Here is a 12,425-nt window from a genome sequence, read left to right on the forward strand (position 1 = left end):
CAATAAACGAACTCCACACATGCAGGTTAGTGTTGTGTGGGCATCTGCTCTGGGCTGCGTAGAGCTCTCGTAAAGAATCAGAGTCGAGTACCAGAGACACCTGCTACTCCCCCCACCCCAGTTTCAGAAGGGCTAACCCCAGCTGCTGGCTTGTCAGGAAGATGCTTTTGCTCACTGAAGTTGCAAATCTCTGCTAGTTGCCTGCCTGCTTTCACTTCCACAGGCTCAAAAGCAACACTTGTAGTGAACTACGTCTTGACCGAAGTCGTACATTTTAAACATTTGGAATTTCTGTCTTAAAGAAAATTAGAACAACTAATATGTTTTAATGAAAAAGTAAAATTATCAGAGAAGGTCTTCGGAATGCCTCTCTTGGTACTGCTGGCATTTCAGCTTATTTTATCAAGAATTTGGTTATCTATCTGATAGATCGACAAAAGGTCAGGTGTCCTCCACACAGTCACAGGAGAAACACCATCAGAGAAATGTTCTAAGTACCAGGGCAAACATATAGAAATGATTTTATGAGAAGGCATATTTGTTTGCTGTCCTGTTCTGTGAAGGTCAACAAATACTGTGTCTTGAAGGGCTGAGTGAAGTGGCCTGTAGCAAAACTTACAGAGCTGTCAAAAAAGGAAAGTTTACATTTTAAAGTATAGTGATGTAACATGACATCCAAAATAACAGATAATGGCGAGTTACACAGCCTGGAAGCTTTCATCTGATCTGAATCAGATTTCGCTTCTTTTCAGTACTTCAGCGAGGTGCTGAGTGCCGGGACATGGACGGTACCAGATGCGGCACACACAGAGCTGTGTAAGGCGGGTCTCCTGGCACTCAGGCTGCCAGGGACAACTGTGGTGGTACAGGAGAGACCAGATTGCGTTCGGCTTGTGATGCTCTTGGCTCCCACCAAGAACCAGGTGTTTATGGGTGATATTGCATCCATCATCAAATCTAGCCACCATGGTTGCATCTTAGGGAACAGGAGAGGAAGGGGCAGAAGCTGCATTCAGCCTCTCTGCAAAAATACGAAAAGTATCTTGCAGGCCCAGAGGCTTAATTTGGAAGGAACAGCAATCTCCAAATTTTTGTGGACATGAACACAACTGAACTTGAACAAGCGTGTGACATCTCAGCTGTTTTCATGCCATTTGCTGAAATGGTAGAGCAGCTGGGAGGATCTCTTTTGTCTTTTAAATCAGAAAAAACGAAATTTAGAAGTGGAGAGTTTTTTCTCAGTGTGTTAATGGCACTCAGAAGTAACTGAACATCCATTTCTTGTTTCTCAGATAATTGCTAATCCCATTCCTAGTTGCGTTCTTTTCTTAAAAATTAAACAAAAGGGCATCATAAAAGTGAGATGTTGCTTTGCCAGCAAAATATTTATAAGAAGGTTTCTTCAGTTTCTGGCCAAAAATGAGAAGATACAGGAGGTAGAAGATTTCGATTAAAACCTGGTGAAAGTAGTTTGGACTTTAGGACTTTTATTAAACTGTTTGGTCGAAAAGGATAACGTGATGAGAGAAATTTTTGCTGTTGGATCAATTTAAGCACTTTTTGCACTACCAGAATCTTGGGCCATGAATCTGGTTTCGGTTCCATCAGCTTTACCCTAGTGTTACTCTGTTGACTTGACTGGCATAAGTTCTGATTTACATTGTCATAATTGAGATCAAGAATCACTTTCTTTGCCTTCAGAAAACAGAATAGCCATTAGGGGAAATATAGGACTGTACCTGTTAAAACTACCCAGCGTTTTGTTTTGAATACAAGAAAATGTGACGGGTTTCTGCAGGTGTTTCTGAAGAGTTAGCAGAATATTCTTCGTCACATGCTCAGATGTAATGGTCTTAATCACGGTGTATGGCTCTCTCAGCTGCCACAGGACATTTATTATGTTGGAAAAGGTGTCTCTGTTCCCCTGTAAAAGCCAAATTTGCTTTTACAGCCATTACCCACAATGCAGTGGGAGAATGGTGTTAATAACCGTTTCATCAGAGCTGCAGAAATCTTTGCACCTCTCCAGGGAAGAAGCAACTTTTTCTTCCATAAGTGGGCAAAGCCTTACCTTTGGAAGCTTTCGCTCTTGGGATCCAAATGCTTTCTTGCACTCATAACCTGCACTACCTAATTGTTCTCCAAGGGAGCAAAAGTAGGTTGGTGGGTTGGGTTTTGACTTGTAATTGTTTCTGGCTTTGTTTGAACATTTGGAGGCTGCAGGTATGCACAGTACTCAAAGAGGGAAAATGGCAGTCATGGGTATTTAGTGGGAGCAGTGGGAACTATGAAGTCTCAAGGAAAATCTCAGGAAGGATCGTACAAAGACTCCCTAGAACCGTAGGCAGAGTTGGAAATGGTTGGGGATGCTCCTCCCATACACATGGTGCAGCTGCTCTGCCCTGAACACTATGAAGGGCTGCATAATGACACAAAATGTTTCGCTGGGCCTGCAAAACCTTTGGAAATGACCAGCCTGTGGAAAAAAAAAAAAAAAAGTGTTTTTTTGTTATAGAAAAGCAAAGTGATCTAGTAAAGTGTTTGTATTACACTTTAAAGCTTTAGCCCATGTACAGGATGTCATTGTATTTATGTCTTTACCTACCTTGATATTGTTAGCTTGCTCTTGATTTGTTGAGAGGAAGCAAAGATTCAAAGGTCAGCAATGAGTGGTTTTGAAAAACCAAGTGGTGACTGTATCTCCCACAAACTTGGAGAGAGGAATGGCAGTTCTTGCCATTTTTAAATACTTCCCACATTGTCTTACAGTTTCTTTTGCTCATTCTTCTCCCCTTTCCCTTTAAGAATTTCATTTCTTGTTTACGAAAAGAGTTAGCTGATGCTTATAATTTTTTTTTTTAAAATGTACTTTGATTTCAGACAAAATTTGATGGAATTATTACTGTAATAATGCATCATGGGCATGATCTTCAGCACTAACCTCAAGGCAGTTTACGTCCCATTGGGAAATGAATTTCCAAAAGGAAATAAAGTGGCCTGATGTGACTAAGAACCAGGTCACTTGGTCTAAATGACTAATTATGAGGTTTAGTACTTAGTTTTTGGATCCCAATTTTGGCCTATAAATGTAGAACCTGTTCTAGATTTAATTAGTAGTGACTTCAATTAGAGGCCCTAGTATCAATTTTACTTAAGTGCAACTCCATTCACGTCAGAAGACACTGCTGATTGAGTTCAGTGGTGTTGCTGTACCCTATAAATCAGAGAGATGTTCAAGATAACCAGGTCTCCAAGCAGCGGACTCACGCAGCCACGTACAAGCTTTGGGCTGCCAATGAGCTTGTGTACACACCCCATTGAGGATGCAAACTAAAAATCACAGGTATTAATTCATATCGTTCCTAGCTGAAATCAACTGCCTAACTGCTAATCATTAGTCGTGGGTTCCTATCTGAATATTCCTTTAAAAGCCTTTTTTTTTTCTTTTTCCCTTTTTTTTATCAGCAGTTTCAATGCAGCAGCTGTAGGACTGGAAAACAGGACTTTTGAGGTTTTTCCTAGTTCTTTCACTGCTTCATTCTTGCCTTTACTTACTCTCTTGAACTAAAACTGGGACTTAGATTTAGTCATGGACATCTGCCGTTAGGAATTTCTTTACATTTTCTGATTTACTGGGACTTGTTCTACAGTTCTCTCTCAGCTCCCGTCAACCGTAGTGGCCAACCAAGCTGAGAAAAATTTGACTTTTTCTCAATGCCTTCATCTTTTAGATGACAACGTGGGGGCTCATCTACCTCTCAAGAAACTGTGAGACTTCTTAACTATTGGCAATATACTCTATCTGCGATTAAAAGTGGGTTTTCCCTATATATCTTTTGCTGAGGAAATGGAGGAATATATGGAGGAAATGAGGAAATATTTCAGTGAGGTCAGAGATATCCAGCGTGTTCTGCAGATTGTCTGTCGAGGTTGAATAGTGAGACTGCATTACGCAGTACGCACAGACAGTTCCGTAAACCATGTTCCTATTTAAAAACATTCAAGTGGAACAAACTTAGTTTTTCATGTCACAACCAGGATCATATTCACATTTCAGCACTGGGAAGGAAAAGATAAAAGACTTAATTCGGCTTTCACCATGCTGGAGATTTTCTCTGGCTCCACCTCTGCCCCTTCCTCTGTCCTCATTCCCAGTGTTTTTGAGCTCTGCCTACAATACATTTCAGTGCTTGCCAAGATATCCCCAACTAAGGGTGAGTTAATGAGAACATCTGGCCAGGAATGAGTGATGATGCTCTGTGACACACCCACTCGGCACATCTGGTGGTGGTGGCCACGGATGGGGAACCTTACCGAGTGATAAGGCTTCTGCTAGGAAAGAGGATTTTGTCATCTATGGCTGGATTTATTGAAAATACCCAAATCCGATTGGTTATATAAAGGGGCTTTCATGTGAATGGGAGAAATGTCTATAAGTAAGTACAGACAACACACACACTCACTCAAACACACGCACATGGATATACACTTTTTTATATAGCTACAGTATACTGTCAATGAGTAAGAATGTGGACTGCCTAAAAACTGTCTTTATAGATAATTAGTCCCAAAGGTCCTAAACTGGTTAACCATCAGGGCATACTGCAACAGACCTCACTTTGGTAAGAGCTTTTCGAAGGGGCTGACTGTACAATTCTCTCTAAAAGGAGGAGAGGATGAAGAGAGTTCATGTGCTTGGTTGGCAGAATTCCTTTTTGAAATGATTGTTTTAAAACTGCTGGATTATTTTTGTCCTTCTAATGATGAATTAAGGTGTCCAGACACTTTTGCGAGCATCTTTTTATATTATTTATATGTAAATCAATAAATACCAGTGCTCTACTCTTGTTTTCCTTTGCTGGTAAAAAAAAAAAAAAAAGAAAAGAAGATGGATTTTTCAGACAGCACAATGAATCATCAATGAAGTGAAAACACTGGGCAAATTCTCTTTTGTTTAAGAGAATGGCCTGTACACAGTTCAGGCCAGCACATTTTTCATGGGATGCAAGGGAGCAGTTCAAAGAATTGGCAAGGAGTGGGTCCTGCATATTCATGAGGCTGGGCAAGGAGGTGAAGGTACAGGAGAAGGCAGAAAAGCAATGTGAGGATAGAGTGGAATGTGGAGCGAGTTGCCACGGTATCCTATTTTACTGCTGTTTGACGTAAAGCTCCTTTGCTTTTACACAACCGCTGGAACTGAATGGAAGCAGCTCAGGGCATAAATAATGAATGCGTCTTTTACACGTTAAGAGAGGAGAATCTGCACCTTATCACAGGGATAACGTGCCCCTCTCTTCTCTCCCCAGTCTCCAGCCTGTGTTCCCGAAGTCAGTCAAGATCTTATCCAACAGACAGAGGAGAAACTCGAAAACAGCCCCTGCAAAGAGCTGTTCTCTCACTGTACAAAGTAAGTATAACACGATAACCAAAGATCGCAGAGCTGCAGTCAGCAGCCTGTAAAGAATGTGGCAGGTAGAGAGACACGTTTCAATTAGAACCTGAAGCATGTATCTCCGGCTTATGTTCATAATCCTAGAGGCATTGCTGACAAGCGGTGAAGTCATTTCACCTGAACGAAATATAATAAATATTTCCGTGCCATTATATACACTACACACAGGCACTTAGTGTTTCAGGTATTTGACAGAGTGTTCCAGCCAAGTAAACCAGCCATGGATTTCATGCTGTGTGAAAAGAGCTACAATGATAATGTATCCAAAGAAAACATCTCTGTTTCAAAGTGAATAAAAATTAAGTGGCTATACAGTCCATTTAGACAGAGGAATGTGCAAACTTGCTCCGCATGGCTTTTCCAGAAAATCTTCACCAGGAGAATGGGGCTTTTTTAATGCTTTCTGTCTGTCTGTGGCGTTCAAACGAACGTGCATTATTTCATCCTTTGTCTGGGAAAAGGCTTATCAGTTTTTGTAGCGGCGAGGCGATTTGTACTATTATGTGCTAAAGCTCCAGGTATGCAATCTGCATTTGCAAACACTGACCCGAGTACGTTCACGCCAGTAGATCATAAACCAATAAAAATATGAAAAGGAGGGATCATCGCAAGCTGGCCCATGTGGTTTCTGGCTGAGCACGGTTTGTTTTCCCTGGATGATGTAATGGGGATTTGTAAAATTCGCTCCGCTGTCATTCATTGTTTTGACTCATTTCATTGACCTTTTCTGTTTTCAGTTATTCTTTGCGTTGGTAGGAGATGTGGGTTATTTCTGGCCTTCTCTTATAACATAACCAGTTTCCTTGCATTGGCCTGGTGTCATGTAGAGATGCTCGTATAACTCGCACCAGTTGTGTGTGCCAGTCCCAATGACAAAGGCAGAGCTGTGCTCGACACAAACCCCCCTGATGCCTGTTTCCAGTTCTCGAATCGGTTTGAAAGCTGACAGTTCCCTCTAAAATGCACTTTGTTGTTGCCAAAGAGGGGAATTAAAAAGCAAACAACTGCTGAAAGGCAGCTATTGTTCTTTAAAATACGTGCAGCTTTTAATTAACTGAATGGAATAGGCTAGCATTGGACACCACTTAATTCAGGCTCGTATTCACCGGTGGCCATTCCTTCGTCTTAACTGAAACAGATAAATGAGCCAGGTTTGAGACCTTGTTAATAAATATGCTGATCATTTCACATGGACTGAAATGGGGTCAAAAGGAAGTTTTAAAAACTTGCTGTAGGTATTTACTAAATGTACTGAATAATGTTAATTTTGGAAGAGTTCACAGTCAGACCAAAAAAGGGAGGCATACATACAAATATGAAGCTTGCTATCCTGTAGGAGCGGGAACAGGGATGAGTTTCAGACACGTCTTCACAGATAAGATCAGTCTGCAGGAGAAATGCGTGTATAACTCTAACTTCTGCTTTGACCTTTAGTATTTTGACTGTCTGCTCTTGTCCCCCTCCAATTTCCCTTATAATTTTGGCTTTGAATTTGGGTATTGTTAAAGCTCATTAGGACTTACTTTTTATTTTATTTTGTAAGCTTGAATCTGCTTAGGGGAAACCGTATGATTTGTGTCCAATCACAGCTAATGAAGACAACAACAGTTTGACTTCTGACTATCGAATATGTGCAATTACCTGCCTGTTCCAAATTGATGGCGCAAGAATTACCAAAAAAAATTCAAACAGCTGAGAAATCCCAAAAACTTATGAATAATAGCTTATGAACAAGGAGGAACTAAACTGAGGAGACACGTTATTCATGTCAAATTGTTTGCTCAGGTCTAGAACAGCCCCAGGGTAAGACATAGATTATCCATTCCCAAACCAGACTAGTCCTTCAGGGAGGGTTTCCTCCCCCAGCAAAATCTAGAAATGTGTCTGTATACCCTTAGACACAGACACAAAAGTGTGTACACCAGGACAGAAATACTCATTTCCAGTGGGCATTTTTCACCCAAACCCAAGTTTTGTCCCTGACAATGCTGCCAACAGAGGTGGATGCAGCAGCCCCAGCAAGCAAGGCAAGAACCAAAACCAGCAGGTCATCAACCCACTGTTAAACAACGTGACCACCTTCATCTCAGGCAGCTCTCTTAGCTCAGCCCATCTTTTCCTAGCTCTGAACCCTTGGCCTTCCTTATGAGATGTCTGTTGGTCTCTGGCTGCTTGTTGCCTGCCACAAGCAACATACTTATTTCTCACATTTGCAGATTGGCCTTTTTATTCCTTTATTCCTTTGATTATGCAAAAGACTTCGCATCCACTGTGTGTGCTCCCAAATTCTTTTCTTGATCCATAAACAAATCCACATCCCTGTTCAGATGTTCTTTCCTCTGTTTTACTCTACAAAGGACATAGCTGTTAGGAAAAGCCCTTTGGCTTTAATCACAGTTATTACTTCTTCTGTAGAGCAGGAGTCGAAATTGATTTTTTTTCTCAAAATAATGCCTCTGATGGTCCCTCGTTGGTAGAAATGGGCTGAAGCCAGAAATTTTCAATGCAGATGTAAACATCCCCGAAAGTTCAGGAGCTCGGTTCCTGAGGGTGTTGTGTTAATTTACTACAGAAGCAAAGATATTTGTTGTCTAGTGACTAACAGCATTTGTAAAAGTCCATTGAAGCCAGTGGGAAACGTCCTGTTAATTTTCAGCAAGCAAAACAAGCACATATTACTATTCAGCTTGTATAAGGCCTCCTGTTATGAAATACATCAAACATATCACTTTGTTCCTAGATTGAAACCACGAGTAAAATAAAGTACAAAATAAAGTAGAAGTAAAATCGTAGAATACCAGGTTGGAAGGGCTGGTCAAGGATCATCTGGTCCAACCTTTCTTGGCAAATCCTACCATACAAGAAGTCTGGATTTTCTCCTCTTGTTTTGTTTCTCTTTTGCTCCAAGTTCAGGATTATAAAATGCTTATATATCCTTTTCATCTGAGATAGATCTGTCCTTGACCACCTCAGTGGGGAACCATTCCAAGAATACCTAAACAGCATGTACTTCGACAGGTTTCTCCAATGGAAGTGGTTGGAAAGGTAAGTGTCACTATTATTTAAATTTTTTATTTAAAAATGAATACATTTGCCTTCAAGATAGACAGTTTGGCCTTTGTTCAGCATTACTGTGTCTCATCCCAGTGTTTGCCATTTACGTCCCTCTCTGTGCAACAATTATCTTGCTCTTTTCACTGTTCTCCTTCAAGAAAGTCCATCAAGACTCATTCCCCATTTCCCCGACCAGTACTGCAGGGAAGGTCTCCCAGAGAGCTCCAGGAAGGCTTTCCTAATTTTAGCATTTGTTTGTAAGTGTTCATTGTTAGAAGGTTCACAAAGAGGTAATGGCTTTAGCCACAGGAAGATGCCACATAGAAAAGTCATGGTTATGTTGGCATTATACTCAATTTAACCATGAGCTGAGTCTCCAGCTGTGACCATTCAACGGGCACGATTGGTGTCTGTGATACATATATAGTGCTCCTTCATCATCCATCCATGTGCTAACACCCGTAAATATTCTCCAGCCACTCCCTTCTCTCTTAGGGACACCGCACTCCTGAAGGTGACATACTCCAGCAGGCAGCTTGGGCACCATTTTTGCGCAGTATGCTTGTGCACGGCAAGTGAATAGGGCAAGACCTACAGACTATGAAAAATAGGGATCCAAATCTCCTGCCATCTGAGAAACGTCAGCGGTGAATTTCATTGTAGGTGTTGTCACAATGAGCTCCTCATGGTACAGCTTGAAGGACACGTTGCAGTTTTTTATAACATGCCCTTGTGCATCTAGAATGCTAAACCTAAGACACACATCGAGCCTCTGGCTTTTGCATTTGCAAACGCTGTGCCCAAGCAAGACTGAAACAGATGCTGCTCCCTAGGGAAGTAAAGAATAAAACAGAAATCCACCCCAAAACACCAGGGAGCCAGTTTTGGCTTCTAAAGCTCAAGTGTTTGGACATTTAATGGTATTAGGTACATTAGGTATGATTAACGTACATTCAGCAACTTCGGTTGTCTTTCTGTTTAGCTACGCTCTGAATATGTGACTTTTTGTCTGGACCAGTTATCACAATTATTAAATCACTGTAAACAGACAAAAATATGGCATGTAAGTCCTCGCACCATATTTATTGGCTAGACATTTCTGAGCATATTTAATAACCAGACAGCCTCAGTGGGTATTACTTTTCAAGGAAAGGCGCCTTTGCCTTCTCCTTGTCGGTGAGGGCTGTAGCAGACACGCACTGCTGGGTAAGTGACCTTGAGTTGAGAGAAGCCCCAGTTTCCACAAATGGAATTAATTACGGCAGATGAGTTAGGGCCAGTTCCATGAGCGGTGTGTGTCAGCATGATGCCTCGGAGATCAAAGGAGCTGTGCCAGTTCCTCTCCCTGGAAAGCTACAAAGCTGCTGCACAAGAGGGAAGGGAAGCGGTGGGCAGAGGGAAGAGCCATTTCATGCCAAGACATGCTCCACATGCCATTTTTACTCAATCCAGCACTTACTCTTCCATTTCAATTAAAAAAAACAACAGATGATTCATCTCTAGCCAGGCTATTTCCTATCTGTTTTCACATTTGCGGCTAAGGAATTTTCTCAAATGCTTTGAGGATTTGTTTTTTCCATTCCCCCAACAAACGTGACAAGCTATTGGATGCGCCTGTCCGGTTTAAGAAGCTGGGAGAACTGTTTTTAGGATTAGCAAAGAGATGTTAGTAGGACGGGGTGATCAGCAGCTCCTTCTGACAGCCTGCTGGCTCCAACAGAGGAGTCAAACAGTCCATTTATTCCAGGGACATTGCTGAGCCTGTAGTTATCACTGCTAATTGTTGCTTTTAACCCCAATAACATTTGCAGTATGTTCATAGAAGCCTGAAAATAGCATCTTTTCTTCTTGTTTTGGCCTGCTGCGTATAATTCTTCTCCTACTTCTAAAAACAATAATGAACATAAATGAAACTATTCACTTTAACATTTATTCCTTATTGTCATCAACCTCACCATCACTGTTGTGGGAACAGCCACGTTATTGTGCTCCCTCTGCTGGCTGGCTGCCCGCCAGAGGGAAACAAAGCTGGGAGGAATATTCATATCCACTGCTAATATAATTGTAAAACTTTGGTGACGAAGCTGTGGATACAGAATTGGGTCTCGCTGATTCTAGAGTTCTTCTTCTGTCACATTATAAAACTTTTACGGTAACGTACATAAGTTAGATGTAGGGCTGGAGCCATTTTGTTAGAGCAGAATTTTGTGGGAATCCTGTAAGATGGTATAGGGATCGTGTGTAGTGATCATTAGGGAGCACTCTTCCCTCAGAAAGACAGACAGACTCATTTAACCCTTCATTTGGCCCTTAAAAGGAAAGGGATGCTTTCACTCTTTTCTTGCCCGTGATGCTCTTCCAGGAGGCAGGTACCCCTGGGCTTGGAGTCCGGCCTTCTCCCCTCCTGCCAACGGGACCTAAACCCACCTCGCTGGTTCCCGGGATTGTTTCTTCCCTTGTTTCACATCAGTTTCCTATTTTGCTTAAGGTCAAGAAACCAAAACTATTTCCTGGTGGATTGAATTTTGGATCTCTTCTTCTCAGCTTGAAGACCAAGCAAAGCAATAGTGTTAGCCCAGCACTACCCTTAAAAAATTCCTATATATCATGAGAACTAGCATCTTGTTGGAAGCTCTCAGGCCTCCTCTTTGCTTAACAAAGGCCAAAGCAACATAATGGAGATTCAGAACCCTCCTTGGTCCTAAGATGCTAGCAGAAATTATACTGGTGACTCACTAATGTGTTGTATTTTATTACAGCTTAATATGTTGGAATTGAAAAGTTCAAGCCATACATAGTATTGAAATAATGTAATTACATAATTATATATTGTATTAGATAATATGATTACCTTGAAATAATGTGATTATATAATATTTATCTATTTTGCTTTTCAAAAGTATGCTCTGAAATAAATAAATCACAGAGAGTGCATTAAATGTAGTGTGTCTTTTTTTTTTATCTATTTTTTTTTTATTTCCTTTTCTTGCAGGCAACCAGTAACGAAAAACACGTTTCGGCAGTACAGGGTGCTAGGGAAAGGTGGCTTTGGGGAGGTGAGTAATTCTGAGAGTTTTCTGTTAAGAGTGTTTCTTACTTCTCAGGCACTGCAGGTTACAGGAGCCTGATGCGACCGAGGTTGATTTTCATTAATTGCCGACAGTTTTACTTAACCTCTCATGACACTGTAATCTCAAAAGAACACTTCTGAGAATTATTTTGTATTCGACTGTTGCATTCACAGTGGAATTAGGGTCACACCCTTATTTGTATTTTACTGATGGCTGGAGGTCGCTGCCTAGGCAGCAGAGTCAAAAGGGAGGACAGGCTTTAGCTGAGCAGATCACAATCAGCGCAGACAAAAGGAGGTGGGATAGGAAGCAGGCGGAGGAAAGTGAAATAATTAAACCAATATTACACAGCAGGTTTGGAAACAGTAGTCGGTCCCCCAGCTGCCCCCGCCTATGCCTTATTCGCTACGCCGCGGTCTCTAACCTTAAAAGGACTAAATCGGATCAGATCACGAGGAGCAAAGTGCAACCCAGCCGCAGCGTTTGCTTCGACTTACCCAGCAATTGTTCTCTTTAATTCGCAGGTCTGCGCTTGCCAAGTCCGAGCGACGGGGAAGATGTACGCCTGCAAGAGATTAGAGAAGAAGAGAATAAAAAAGAGGAAAGGCGAATCCATGGCACTAAATGAAAAGCAGATTTTAGAAAAAGTCAATAGTCAGTTTGTAGTGAGTATTGAACTCCCTAGCGCTCAGCTCCCTGCTCACCTGCTGAGCACTGTCTCCCGTTGAATCTGATGTCTCTCCCAACTCCTGCTGCAGGAGAGCTGCCAGAAGCCGACTTCCTTCACTTTGCATCTTAGTCCTGCTCCGTGCTCCTTTGCCGAGTCTCATTTTAGTCTCTGGTCTGTG

General features: G+C 41.6%; 1 protein-coding gene across 3 annotated transcripts in view; it reads left to right on the top strand.

Annotated features, from left to right (window-relative positions):
• GRK5 (G protein-coupled receptor kinase 5) overlaps positions 1–12,425 on the top strand; it is a 175,794-nt gene that overhangs the window by 133,312 nt on the left and 30,057 nt on the right. For 2 of the 3 annotated variants that reach the window (XM_054207357.1, XM_054207356.1), the window contains 4 exons: positions 5,307–5,407; positions 8,405–8,497; positions 11,499–11,562; positions 12,102–12,242. In XM_054207357.1, the coding sequence (XP_054063332.1) occupies positions 5,307–5,407; positions 8,405–8,497; positions 11,499–11,562; positions 12,102–12,242 (399 nt within the window). Of the gene's footprint in view, positions 1–5,306; positions 5,408–8,400; positions 8,498–11,498; positions 11,563–12,101; positions 12,243–12,425 lie in introns of those variants that run through there. The other variant, XM_054207358.1, reaches the window with a different exon arrangement.

The sequence above is a fragment of the Rissa tridactyla genome, chromosome 6 (assembly GCF_028500815.1).
Source record: "Rissa tridactyla isolate bRisTri1 chromosome 6, bRisTri1.patW.cur.20221130, whole genome shotgun sequence".
Lineage (NCBI taxonomy): Eukaryota > Metazoa > Chordata > Aves > Charadriiformes > Laridae > Rissa > Rissa tridactyla.